The sequence below is a fragment of the Euprymna scolopes genome, chromosome 11 (genome assembly GCF_053919585.1).
Source record: "Euprymna scolopes isolate OS-2025 chromosome 11, ASM5391958v1, whole genome shotgun sequence".
NCBI lineage: Eukaryota > Metazoa > Mollusca > Cephalopoda > Sepiida > Sepiolidae > Euprymna > Euprymna scolopes.
In genome coordinates this window covers 65,160,810-65,175,522 of record NC_136492.1, presented here as the reverse complement: position 1 = coordinate 65,175,522, position 14,713 = coordinate 65,160,810, and the positions used below count along the sequence as shown (strand labels likewise).

Genomic DNA, 14,713 nt, shown 5'->3' with positions numbered 1-14,713 from the left:
ATCCTTCACGACTGAGACAATTTTTATTTTTGTACCTTTTCTCCATATTAAAAAACGACCCTGGGAGGCATTGTAAATAGGTACTAACGGTAGTAATATGAATACTTAGTACCTACAACATTAATACTACAGATGTAAAAGATAAAACATTTTCTTATATAGATTCCACTTGAAAAAATCTAATTAAAAGTAGAATCTAGTTGCATTATCATGCTTTCAATTATGGAGATTCCCCCAAAAGAACTTTATTAGCTGAATATAATTAGAATTTAAAACATAATATTGGATATGATTTAGGATGGCTGATTATTATTAGCTGGAATAAATTTGTAAGCTGTGTATTGCTTAGGAGTTAACTATTATGAAATTTACTAATAACATACTTAACTTAAAATCAGAGAGCATTTCAAAATAGAGGAGAGGGAGAAATAGAAGACAGAGGAGGAAATAAAAAAGAGGGGGAAATAGGGATGAGAAGAAGATATATAGAGAAATATAAATATATAAAGGGAATAAATAGAGATAATAAATATAGGGAAACAGTTAAATATATAAAGAGAAAGAAATATAGACAGAGAGAAAGAAAGAGAGAGAGAGAAAGAAAGAGAAAGAAATATAGACGGAGAGAAAGAGACAAAGAAAGAGAGAGAGACAAAGAAAGAGAGAGAGACAAAGAAAGAGAGAGAAAGAAAGAGAGAGAAAGAAAGAGAGAGAAAGAAAGAGAGAAAGAAAGAGAGAAAGAAAGAGAGAGAAAGAGAGAGAGAAAGCAAGACAGATAGAGAAAGAAAGAGAGAGAGAGAAAGAAAGAGAGAGAGAGAAAGAAAGACAGAGAGAGAGAGAAAGACAGAGAGAGAAAGAGAGAGAGAGAGAGAGAGAGAAAGAGAGAGAGAAAGAGAGAAAGAGAAAGAGAGAAAGAGAGAGAGAGAGAGAGAAAGAGAGAGAGAGAGAGAGAAAGAGATAGAGAGAGAGAAAGAGATAGAGAGAGAGAGAAAGAGAGAGAGAAAGAGAGAGAGAAAGAGAGAGAGAGAGAGAAAGAGATACAGAGAGAGAAAGAGATACAGAGAGAGAAAGAGAGATAAAGAAAGAGAGAGAGATAAAGAGAGAGATAAAGAAGGAGAGAGAGATAAAGAGAAAAAGAAAGAGAGATAAAGAGAAAAAGAAAGAAAGAGAGAGATAAAGAGAAAATGAAAGAAAGAGAGAGATAAAGAGAAAAAGAAAGAGAGAGATAAAGAGAAAAAGAAAGAAAGAGAGAGATAAAGAGAAAAAGAAAGAAAGAGAGAGAGCAAGAAAAAAGAGAAAGAAAGAGAAAGAAAGAGAGAAAGAGAGAGAAAGACAGAAAAGAGGAAAAGCTAAAGAAAGAAAGAGCAAAGGTGAGAGAGAAAGAAAGAGCAAAGGAGAGAGTGAAAGAAAGAGCAAAGGAGAGAGTAAAAGAAAGAGCAAAGGAGAGAGTGAAAGAAAGAGCAAAGGAGAGAGTGAAAGAAAGAGCAAAGGAGAGAGTGAAAGAAAGAGCAAAGGAGAGAGTGAAAGAAAGAGCAAAGGAGAGAGTGAAAGAAAGAGCAAAGGAGAGAGTGAAAGAAAGAGCAAAGGAGATAGTGAAAGAAAGAGCAAAGGAGAGAGTGAAAGAAAGAGCAAAGGAGAGAGTGAAAGAAAGAGCAAAGGAGAGAGAGAAAGAAAGAGCAAAGGAGAGAGAGAAAGAAAGAGCAAAGGAGAGAGAGAAAGAAAGAGCAAAGGAGAGAGAGAGAAAGAAAGAGCAAAGGAGAGAGAGAGAAAGAAAGAGCAAAGGAGAGAGAGAGAAAGAAAGAGCAAAGGAGAGAGAGAGAAAGAAAGAGCAAAGGAGAGAGAGAGAAAGAAAGAGCAAAGGAGAGAGAGAGAGAAAGAAAGAGCAAAGGAGAGAGAGAGAAAGAAAGAGCAATGGGAGAGAGAGAGAGAAAGAGCAATGGGAGAGAGAGAGAGAGAGAGAGAAAGAGCAATGGGAGAGAGAGAGAGAGAGAAAGAGCAATGGGAGAGAGAGAGAGAAAGAGCAATGGGAGAGAGAGAGAGAAAGAGCAATGGGAGAGAGAGAGAGAAAGAGCAATGGGAGAGAGAGAGAAAGAGCAATGAGAGAGAGAGAGAGAGAGAGAAAGAGCAATGGGAGAGAGAAAGAGAGAGAGAGAGAGAAAGAGCAATGGGAGAGAGAAAGAGAGAAGGAGAGAAAGAGCAATGGGAGAGAGAGAGAGAAAGAGCAATGGGAGAGAGAGAGAGAGAGAGAGAAAGAGCAATGGGAGAGAGAGAGAGAAAGAGCAATGTGAGAGAGAGAGAGAAAGAGCAATGGGAGAGAGAGAGAGAGAGGAAGAGCAATGGGAGAGAGAGAGAGAGGAAGAGCAATGGGAGAGAGAGAGAGAGGAAGAGCAATGGGAGAGAGAGAGAAAGAGCAATGGGAGAGAGAGAGAGAAAGAGCAATGGGAGAGAGAGAGAGAAAGAGCAATGGGAGAGAGAGAGAGAAAGAGCAATGGGAGAGAGAGAGAGAAAGAGCAATGGGAGAGAGAGAGAGAAAGAGCAATGGGAGAGAGAGAGAGAAAGAGCAATGGGAGAGAGAGAGAGAAAGAGCAATGGGAGAGAGAGAGAGAAAGAGCAATGGGAGAGAGAGAGAGAAAGAGCAATGGGAGAGAGAGAGAGAAAGAGCAATGGGAGAGAGAGAGAGAAAGAGCAATGGGAGAGAGAGAGAGAAAGAGCAATGGGAGAGAGAGAGAGAGAAAGAGCAATGGGAGAGAGAGAAAGAGAAAGAGCAATGGGAGAGAGAGAGAGAGAAAGAGCAATGGGAGAGAGAGAGAAAGAGCAATGGGAGAGAGAGAGAAAGAGCAATGGGAGAGAGAGAGAAAGAGCAATGGGAGAGAGAGAGAAAGAGCAATGGGAGAGAGAGAGAAAGAGCAATGAGAGAGAGAGAGAAAGAGCAATGGGAGAGAGAGAAAGAGCAATGGGAGAGAGAGAGAGAAAGAGCAATGGGAGAGAGAGAAAGAGCAATGGGAGAGAGAGAGAAAGAGCAATGGGAGAGAGAGAGAGAAAGAGCAATGGGAGAGAGAGAAAGAGCAATGGGAGAGAGAGAGAAAGAGCAATGGGAGAGAGAGAGAGAAAGAGCAATGGGAGAGAGAGAAAGAGCAATGGGAGAGAGAGAAAGAGCAATGGGAGAGAGAGAAAGAGCAATGGGAGAGAGAGAAAGAGCAATGGGAGAGAGAGAAAGAGCAATGGGAGAGAGAGAAAGAGCAATGGGAGAGAGAGAAAGAGCAATGGGAGAGAGAGAAAGAGCAATGGGAGAGAGAGAAAGAGCAATGGGAGAGAGAGAAAGAGCAATGGGAGAGAGAGAAAGAGCAATGGGAGAGAGAGAAAGAGCAATGGGAGAGAGAGAAAGAGCAATGGGAGAGAGAGAAAGAGCAATGGGAGAGAGAGAAAGAGCAATGGGAGAGAGAGAAAGAGCAATGGGAGAGAGAGAAAGAGCAATGGGAGAGAGAGAAAGAGCAATGGGAGAGAGAGAAAGAGCAATGGGAGAGAGAGAAAGAGCAATGGGAGAGAGAGAAAGAGCAATGGGAGAGAGAAAGAGCAATGGGAGAGAGAGAAAGAGCAATGGGAGAGAGAGAAAGAGCAATGGGAGAGAGAGAAAGAGCAATGGGAGAGAGAGAAAGAGCAATGGGAGAGAGAGAAAGAGCAATGGGAGAGAGAGAAAGAGCAATGGGAGAGAGAGAAAGAGCAATGGGAGAGAGAGAAAGAGCAATGGGAGAGAGAGAAAGAGCAATGGGAGAGAGAGAAAGAGCAATGGGAGAGAGAGAAAGAGCAATGGGAGAGAGAGAAAGAGCAATGGGAGAGAGAGAAAGAGCAATGGGAGAGAGAGAAAGAGCAATGGGAGAGAGAGAAAGAGCAATGGGAGAGAGAGAGAGAAAGAGCAATGGGAGAGAGAGAAAGAGCAATGGGAGAGAGAGAAAGAGCAATGGGAGAGAGAGAAAGAGCAATGGGAGAGAGAGAGAGAAAGAGCAATGGGAGAGAGAGAGAGAAAGAGCAATGGGAGAGAGAGAGAGAAAGAGCAATGGGAGAGAGAGAGAGAAAGAGCAATGGGAGAGAGAGAGAGAAAGAGCAATGGGAGAGAGAGAAAGAGCAATGGGAGAGAGAGAAAGAGCAATGGGAGAGAGAGAAAGAGCAATGGGAGAGAGAGAAAGAGCAATGGGAGAGAGAGAAAGAGCAATGGGAGAGAGAGAAAGAGCAATGGGAGAGAGAGAAAGAGCAATGGGAGAGAGAGAAAGAGCAATGGGAGAGAGAGAAAGAGCAATGGGAGAGAGAGAAAGAGCAATGGGAGAGAGAGAGAGAAAGAGCAATGGGAGAGAGAGAAAGAGCAATGGGAGAGAGAGAGAGAAAGAGCAATGGGAGAGAGAGAGAGAAAGAGCAATGGGAGAGAGAGAAAGAGCAATGGGAGAGAGAGAGAGAAAGAGCAATGGGAGAGAGAGAAAGAGCAATGGGAGAGAGAGAGAGAGAAAGAGCAATGGGAGAGAGAGAAAGAGCAATGGGAGAGAGAGAAAGAGCAATGGGAGAGAGAGAAAGAGCAATGGGAGAGAGAGAAAGAGCAATGGGAGAGAGAGAAAGAGCAATGGGAGAGAGAGAAAGAGCAATGGGAGAGAGAGAAAGAGCAATGGGAGAGAGAGAAAGAGCAATGGGAGAGAGAGAAAGAGCAATGGGAGAGAGAGAAAGAGCAATGGGAGAGAGAGAAAGAGCAATGGGAGAGAGAGAAAGAGCAATGGGAGAGAGAAAGAGCAATGGGAGAGAGAAAGAGCAATGGGAGAAAGAGAAAGAGCAAAGGAGAGAAAGAGTGAAAAAAAGGATAGAGCGAAAAATAAAACAAAGGATAGAGAGTGAGAAAAGGAGAGAGAGAGAGAAAGAAATAAGGAAAAAAATATCGAGAGCAATAAATAGAGCAAGAGAAACAAATAGAGAAAAATCGAGAGAAAGAAATCGAGAGATCGAAACAGAGAGAAAAAAAAAAGAAAATGGATAGGGAAAGGATTGAATAGAAACAAAATAAAAGGAAAAGAGAATAAAATGGGAGTCAGCAATTTAAACAAAGAAAAAAAATGAAAGTTAAAAGCTAAAAAGAGTTTGTTCTGTCATTTTTCTTTTGCTATGATCATGTGGACATGTCTAGCGTCTTAACTGACCAATCAGAAAGCACTTGGCTGTCACAAAAACTTGTTTGGCCTTGATGATCAGTAGAAGCCCCTGCCCTCTTTTTAGAAGTCAAATGGAATAGGACAAAGGAACAAGACAAAAAGAGAGAGAGAGGAGAAGGAGGGGGTAAGGATTGTTTTTTGGTCCTTCTCCTCTTTGGCTAAAGTGACAAGACTTAACCTTATTATTGCAAAACCTTGAGATGCAATACTTCATTTTCACTTGCACCGATTGTCTGGATTGGGATTTTTGGAGAAAGCCTTTGTTTACCTCATTCAGCCTGAGCCGGACTCGTCTCAGCCCCAACATCTCTAGTTATACACACACGCACACAGTATACAACAAATTGTACATCTTTTCAGACCACTATCCCAAACTAGTACACAGCCTATCAAATATAATTATATTATTTGTAAACAGTTTGTAATTGATGTCAGAGTTTTGAAAATAAGGCATGATTATCTACATTGGTTTTAATTGAACTATCATTCTCATCCTCTATACACTCAGACAAAATATATAAGTGAGAATGTGTGTATGCAAGGACACTTGTCAACCTATATAACCAACAGATTTTGGATCCACAGATTTGAAATTTGGTATATAGGATATTGAGACGTGTAGAAAACCTTTTAATCGGTTTTCATCCAGAAACAAGGGCTGCTAAGGGGTCAAACTTAAAAACTTGGTACATAGAGGTCATCAAATTTCTATCTGTTTGCTAACTGTTGCATGAATGTGCATGTGTGAATGGTTTACATGACAGATTCATTATGTAAAAAATAAGTAGGTTTGAAAACACTTTTTAAAGATCATGTCAACCCGGCCTAATGGTTATTGTACTTGACTCCCTCTCTTTAGGTTTTGGTTTCGATTTTAGCCACAGTATTTTCTTTTTTTATTTTTACTTACAGGAAGTGAATTGTTTAGGAAAAAACAAAATTCGCATGCACATATCTTAGTTTCTGTATAAATTAAAATATAATATTTATGAGTATTCTATGACCGGGTAACGCCAGGCGGCCTGCTAGTATATGTGCATATATAAAGTATCACAAACAAAAACAAATAAAGATCTACATAAAAAAAACACGATAATCCAGTAGCTGTGCGAGATGGTTCGGTGGTACTGGTTCAAGCTTCTTATCATCAGGTCCCGATTTCAAATCTCGCTAGATTCAGCCACTCTGATGATGATGAAACATGTGTCAGTAGATAATTATATTTTAAAAACAATACATATGCCGCTCCCCATTTGGGGGTACCAAATTGGTCAAAGGGAAAATTATTCCCAACTCGCATTTCATATAAATAATTGAATTCATTCAAAAAAAGTATCGCAAACAAAAACAAATAAACAACATCTACATAAAAAATGCGATAATCCAGCAGTCGTGCGAGATGGTCTGGTGGAAGAGGTTTAGGCTTCTTATCATGGGGTCTCGATTTCGAATTTCGCTAGATTCAACCACTCTGAGGAGTTGTAGGCGACGAAACACGTGTCAGCGGATAATTATATTTTAAAAACAATGTGTATATATATATATATATATATATATATATATATATATATATATTATACAATACATGTACTAAGAGAGTGCTCAGGGTTAGCTACAGTGAAACAAACTTGAGCAGGTGAAATAGATAATAAAACAATATAAGACGGACCTCTACAACTGGATACAGTCATGCAGGCGTTACAGCCTACATGAACAAAAATAGCAAAAAAATTTAAAAGATAAAGTACTTATAAATGTTTAGGTGCATGGGCAAAAAAAAAAAAAAAAGGGCACATTTTTTTCTGAATTTGGGAAGATTGAACATCAAAAATACACTTCCTGACATTTCTGCAAAATCCAGAACAACAAAGATTTTACAACACAATGATTTTCAAAACAAAATTAATGAGGAGTTTTTTTTATTCTCCTCATCAATATTTATACTACAGTTATGCAGTATAAATATTCTCCAGTATCCTTCAGGTGTACGACCCATTTATATAGTGTGACCTTTTCCTTTATAAGATGACATGTTAAGTGACTTCATGTTTGTACATACGTTATTACCTTTCACATTTTAAAATAAAAAATAAAAATGTGATCATCCTGTTCACAAAGGTAGTGATAAATCTAATGCTATTAATATATAAAAAAAAGATGATTGTAGTCTTTTCTATAAATACTATTTATGGCATATGTTTGTCAGAATTGTCTGAATCTATTCCTAACTTCCTTTGTTCCAGCTCGTTTGATTCACTGGTCTAGTGGTCTTCATCAATTCACTGTTTAGAGACCTCATTCAGCTTCCTATTCCAGAAGCTTCTTTCAAAGAATTGCAATCTTTGGTCTTTTCAGGATTAAGGCGAATAGGAATCCTCTGTCTTTTCTATAATAATCTTTTGCTCTTGTTAGCACCTTACAACAAGCAGCTTCATGCCTTGTCTGGAGTGATTTTCATTCAAAAAAAAAATCACTTTATTCTTACATGGTCACCATGCAACCTACATTTTATATAGAAAAGACATGTTATACGAAAAATGAAAGGAGTTCAACTGAGACTTTTTTTATGTTCCTGAATCTTTTTATATGAAAACTGACTATTTGTATTATTTGGATTGTAACTTGCAAGGACATGTGACATCGTGGATAAAGTGCTTGGTAAAATTCAGCTGTAAAATTATACTCTCCTGCCTCAGTGCAAACAGCACTCCAAATACCATTGCGAATTACTTAAGACTTCGACTCAGTCATGGTTAATGGATTGAGAACATGCTACCCCATGGATTAAATAAGTTACATTTGAAATTCTGTGCAGATTCCTGAGTTTAGCAAGATAACCTCCAACATTCTTCAGGTGTAAATGAACCAAAACGTTACGAAAATAATAAGATCATAACAGTAGTCCAAATAATCTAAATATAAAACTTGGTTTGTTTAGCTATGACGGTTTGGTCTTCTATTCGTTACATACAAACATCACTTGAAAAGAAAGCTAAAAAGCAGCAGAAACACCATGACTATAACAACTACAATGAGGATAAGAGCATGAAAGCAGAAAAAAAAAAAAAAAAAAAAAAAAAAATGATGCTTCATCCCTGAAATATAGTCGTCAAAACAAAAAACTGGTCCTTACTTTTCTGATGAAAGCCCTCCAGATGGAGAAAACATGTTTTTGCAGCGTTTCGGACTGACTCGTTTTTAAGAAAGACAAAAGGAGATCAAAGATTTTTCTCATCAGATTATTGTCACCATCTTTATGTTCAAGTTGTTTCTGAAAGAAAAGCAAGGAAATAAAGATAAATCACACAAAACAATAAATAAACATTTCGATCTTTGTTCTTTTCAAAGAGAAACATCAGTGTTTCTAGTAAAATATTTGCTCTACCTTCAATTTTTCTCGTAATGTATTTGGTCTACCTTCAATTAAATTTTGCAATAACATTTCTTAGTTATTGTATATGCTAGTTGGACGCCCGGCATTGCCCAATTGTACAATACGTTTAAACATATTTTAATTTATGCAGATTGTGTATATATTATTATTATAGAATCACTCCTTTATTGAATATTATATATTATGAGGAATATTTTGCCCGGTGGACTAATTCGCAAAAAATTTTTTAAAATGAATAATAATGATAATTTTGCTGCTAGAGTTCCATCTGTGTTTGTTTACAATATCATGTCAGTTGATATTTAGGTTTGACGATGAACGGTCTGAAAACGTCACTTCTGATTAATATTTTTTATATATATATATATATATATATATATACTAACGGGGGTGTCTGCTGTTGCCTGGGTGCTTAGAGGTGTGTGTGTGTGGGGGGGGGGAGATCAAAACAAAGTGAAGTAATAATCCTGTTTAAATATTATATAAAAAAAAAACAATGTTAAAATTTCTAGCAAAAAAATCGGGGGGGGGGGAGTGAACGTGATAGGAAAAAAACGATTAAAAAAACGAACATGATGCAATACAAATGGTCCAGTGTTGCCTGGGTGCTTGAAGGAAAAAAAAAAGTTTTTGGGAGGAAGGTAGGCTTGAACCCGAATCCTTGAAGCAAAAGCGAAAATAAAAAAAAAAGAAGCATGATGACTTACATTGACGCTACGAAGGTAGGGGAACGAGGATAGATGAAATTTAATGATTAAAAAGGGAATTGACAGGTGCGTGAATTTAATGAGATCAAACATCAATTCCACAGTTAAGTTTGGCTGCGAGGCAGTTTTTTGGTTTTGTTTCCCATGAGGGGAAAACCAGCTCCCCATAAAAAATGGGGGTGTCCCAATGAAAAGCAATTGTCTGATATGACGGTTTTCACCGCATCGATCAAAGCTGATTTGCATTCTGGACATTCCTGGCGCGAAAGCTGAGGAATACACACCATTTCACTTTAGCATTTTCTGCTTTTATACTGAAAAGCCAAACAAACACGCTTAGACCAAGAAATATCTCGAAAATAGCATGTAAAAGTCACCCAAATTAAAAGATACACGCGAGCGCATTTCATAAATCGTAGATATTATAATCTAGGTACCAGATAAAAGGTTCTAAGAAACAGTAACCGCTCCGAGCACCCCCCCCTCCAAAAACCTTTGCCAGACATACACAAAAAATGCACACACTAACACACATTTTGCCTTTATATATATATATATATATACTAGCAAAGATACCCGTGCTTCGCACGGAGCTTTGTTGCGCACTCGGGTACCAAAATCTGTGGGCACCTTTCCAGTAAGTTGATGTTGTAAGAGCAACGATTGCATAAGGTGATTAACATTTTAACTACCTCTTGTAGTGACTGAAATTCAATCAGGAACTTCACAAAACATTTTCATCAAAAAGGAAGGTTACTTGATGTTACATAGTAAATTTTTCATTGAAGTAATTTTCAACTCTTGCTTAAATTTTATCTTGCACATTCAATACTAAAAACTTACCACAATCAGATCATGTCTGTTTTTCCTCATATCCATTTCTCGAACTTTTCAATGAAGAGCCTCAGGGTAAACTACATTTCTGCTGCTTTGATTTGGAGCCAGAATGTAGAGTTTTTCTGAACTTCCTGTCCGGCTGATGGAGACGTAGAACATACCGTGACTGAAGCAGTCTGATGTCAAGTCTACGCCAATGGTGTTAAATGTCTGACCTTGACTTTTGTTTATGCTCATTGCAAAACACACCTTCACAGGAAATTGGAGTCTCCGGAATTTAAATGGAAGTACTGAGTCCGATGGAACTAAGGAGATCCTTGGCAGTAGAACGGTTTCGCCTTTGTAGGGACCACAGGAAATGGTGGCCTCAAGTACATTGGTGTGCAATCTGGTGATAACACATCTGGTTCCGTTTGTTGTTTTTGGCGGTTCCAAGGATCGAAGAATCATGATTGGCGATCCAATTTTGAGATTTAAAATGTGTGGAGGCATTCCAGATATCTCCAAAGAGTTTAAAAACTCCACAGGGTAGTGAACAGCTTCATATTCATTAGTAGCCGAATCAACTGACTTGTATTGCTTTGTGTCTCCTGGAAATTCATCCATTATTGAATTGTTCAAATGATTCACATTGCTGTTTAATGGCGAAATAATAGCCCTCTCAGCAAGCCAATCCGATGATTTTCCATTGTTTTGCAGGTTTGGGTCCACTTTGTCTTTCAGTTGCTTCTGATTACCGACACATTTACCAAGCGCAGTTGGAATCTTAATTGTGTCAGGTGAAGAAGTGATAGGAAACTGACCATTACCGATTTGGAGAAGCAATTTTGAGAAGTCTGCTGCAGCTGTGTTATCAGAGATATAGGCTCTCATATTAGTAGTCAGTCTCTTCACTATAACGTGCCTCCAGAGATAGGATTGTTTCAAACTTGCATTGACAATGTTAGCCCTTGTGCCATTTTTAACCACTGGGAGGATTTGACGGAAATCACCGCAAAATAAGGTTGGAATGCCACCCATGGGATTCTTGTTTCCTGTGATGTCTTGCAGTGTTCGGTCAATTGCTTCATAAGCACTCTTGTGCGTCATTGGGGCTTCGTCTACAATGATTACAGAGGTGTCTCTAATTACATTTGCCAAGGCTGAGTTACCAGTAATTTTGCAAACTGGCTGATCCATTCGATGAGTATCCAAGGGTACTTTAAAAGTGCTGTGAAGAGTGCGGCCACCTTGTAGTAGAGTAGCAGCAATGCCACTGGATGCTGTTGCAAGCACAATCTTTCTCATGGATCTAATCTTTGCAAGGATCAAATTGATTACAAAAGTCTTGCCCGTACCACCTGGAGCATCAAGAAACATCATGTTTTTGTTCATTTCACCTTGTGCTTCCAACATTGCCATGAATGAATTGTAAACTTCTCTTTGAGAATCGGTCAGTTTTTCTCGCATATTTTCTGCTTGTAGGGAAAGTTCTTCAAGATTATAAGTAACTTCACGTTGATACTCTCTCGCGAGTCTTTCATCTCTCCCTTGTGTTGGTGCAGGTTATCCATAGCTTGCCAATGGTTGACCGCACATAAGGAGAACTTTTTCTTCAATTAGACAAAGAGTTTTATTGTAGATGTCCTCATTAAAATCTGCTTCTGGATTGTTAACTTCTTGCCTGTATCTGTGAAGAATGTCTTCAGATATTACATCACGAAAAGCCATCCAGATCTCAAGAGGATTTCTTGGCTCACAGGCTGTTAAAATTATCACAAATAGGCTTCGCAAATTTGAAGGTGATTGAGTGGCACTTGCCTCTCCTACTGCTTGATGCAAGTGATGGTCATTTTCTAGAAGGCCTCGAGCAAGGCACGCTGCTCTGTATGTTTCAAACACCTGACCATTGTATGCTCGCAAAATTTGAAATGAAGTTGGACCAGCAACCTCATTGAGCAACAGGCGTAAGAAATAACACTCCCCTGCTTTTGGACTAATCGTGTAGATTCTCCCAATGCATGGTGCCTTCCATACATCATCATTTTCAGTACCTTCAACTTGTACCCCACGCATTCTTCTCATCCATTTCTTTGTCGATTTGTTCCAAGTGTAAAACTCAGGGACTTCTACGTATTTGAGACCCCTTGCAAAGTCATCCTCATGGCAGAGTTGAAAAAATGCTGTCAAAGTTGTGGCAGGCGGTGGACCTTGGGCTCGTTCCAGAGCAGTATCAGCTGGGAACATGACAGGCTGCCCATTTTCAAGATGAACAGAAAGTTGCACAATTGGGGGGAAATTTTCATGGATGGGATGTTCCAATATCCTCCAGGCCGCCTCTGAACTGCCGACATACCTTGCATTCTGGAACTGCTGGATCTCATCCACAATGTGACTTTGTACTTGGCCTTGTTGGTTAGCTGCTCCATCAGTTCTTTGTAGTTCAAACACTGCTTGATCACATCCTTTATTCACGTATTTGAGGACATATTTGATGCTTTGGATCGAGCTGCAAATTTCTACGTTAATGTGAGCGTTGAACTGCTGAAGGAGGACCTTGTTGTACGGAACAATCCACTGGTTTGTTATTTCTTGATTAGCATACCGACCATTTCTCTTCATCCTTATTGTACCAGTCTGGCCTCCATCTTCTGGTTTTCTTCGCCTGTACTTGGGGTAAGAGTCTTGGCCTTGCTCGGTACACTGAAGAAATTCTTTTGGGTATTTTTTGGAACATTTGTTGTCAATCATACATGGACAATTTGGATTAAATGGTCCACAAGGTCCATGCACCATATGTGCCATCACTTTAGCATGAAGATCAGGATCTTCCTCTTTGTCAGGGATCTCTGCAGATATGCAGAGATCCATTTTTTCTGGTAGAAGTTTGTCCTCTGGGGCCTGCCAGGTGAGGATGTGTGCATGCGGCAGTCCTCTTTTTTGATATTCAATACTGTACAGGAAAGCCCTCAACCTGCCAAATCCTCCCTTTTTAATAAATTCAAGTAACTTTTTTAGCTTCTGCCTGAAAACCCTGGCAACAATATCTGGACGATCCTGAGGGTCTTGCCCTTGAAGACAATTTTCTGTAATTTCTGTCCACTTTGGATTTGTTGTGAACGTGATGAAGAGGTCGGCTCGGCCCATTCGCCGAACATATGCCATGGCATCACTTTGCCGCTCAAACATGTATCGAGGGCCTCCTGTATAAGTTGCCGGAAGTACAACTCGTTGACCAAACTGTTCTGAATTCCCATCCTCCCTAAGAATTGAATCTCTCAAGTTGCTATAATTGTCAGCTCTCAGGGTCTGTTGCTCACGCCTCAGGAACTGTAAACGTTCTGTTTCAATCTTGCAGTACACATCCATCAGCCATTGTTGAAATAGCCTTCGGTACCAGAGAAAATAGTTTCCAGGCCGAGTCATTAAATGGTACGAATAAAATTGCTGTTGGGTAACTTTTCGCCCATTGGATGCCTTCATGTAGATGTTGTAAGATGGAGAACCATAGGGGTACATTAACGGGTACATTAAAGTATCGTAGAGGGGATGTAGTTCGGAGATCCATTTTAATCTATCATTTCTAAAACGCAAGACAATATCCCGGTTAGCTGTTGGTTCATTCTCCATTAATATTCCAATCTCATACGTTGTTGTTGGAGCATTGAATCGCCGTGGATGCTCTTCTTGCGGCCTTCAGTCTTCCCTTATGACAACTTTATGTTCTATCAAGTGTTCTTCTTCAATCCTCTCCTTTGTTGTTTTCAGCTGACAAATGAAGCTGTTGTTCTCATGTAAAAATTCAGTCAGACTTTGGAGAATGTCTCTATTGAGTCTACTGTCACGTCCCCGATTATGTAGTTCCTCTTCCAGACTATCCAAGAAGTAGACTTGAATAAACTTTGCTGTTTCATCTTCAGGTGGTAAAAGACTCCCAATCTGGTGGCAAACCTGACCTCGAATTCTAAAAGAAGGATTCCACCCATGTACTGCCGCAATTTTGTGACCAAATGATGTCATTGCAAAACAATTGTTATAACTGCGTAGATTTTGCAGAAAATCTTTAGAGATGGGACCATTGCCGGAGAGCAAATCTTGAAGCAACTGAGGCAGTGGTGGAAAGCTATCAAGCACAACTTTGCCAGAAGAACAACAACAACCAGGGGTTTCTCCTTTAAATTTTACAGCTGAGCAATGTTGACATACTTTGTCCATTTTTCATATATCAGCTGTAGTGAGAGAGTCATTTTTGTTGTAGAGCAATCCTTTTCTATTGCAGTGTTCTATTTCATGGTGTCTCAAAGCAGTCATTCGTTGTCTAGCTGCCTCGTTTTCTGTCAATTGCTGGGGCAAAGTCATACTCTCTCTCCATGCAGCCTCTCGTTGTTGCCCTTGGTATAGGCGAAAGCTTCATTGGGTTTCCGATTCATTCTGATGTCGTTGAGCCACTCTCAACTGACCTTGTGTACGTCTACTTACCTCATATAATTCATTCGATCGTAATATTGCTTCTCTTTCCAGTGCATATCTTTGCCTTTCTTAAATTTCATCTTGTGATGAATTTAACCGCCTTACAGCATGTCTAGTTCTGTCAGCTTCACGTTGGGTTT

At 39.4% G+C, this 14,713-nt stretch overlaps 1 protein-coding gene across 23 annotated transcripts in view; it reads right to left on the bottom strand.

The window, feature by feature from the left end:
* LOC145287890 (dedicator of cytokinesis protein 9-like) overlaps nt 1–14,713 on the bottom strand; it is a 718,435-nt gene that overhangs the window by 240,435 nt on the left and 463,287 nt on the right. For all 23 annotated transcript variants that reach the window (XM_080135819.1, XM_080135816.1, XM_080135818.1 and 20 more), the window contains one exon: nt 8,320–8,457. In XM_080135819.1, coding sequence (XP_079991945.1) covers nt 8,320–8,457 — 138 coding nt within the window. The remainder of the gene's footprint in view (nt 1–8,319; nt 8,458–14,713) is intronic.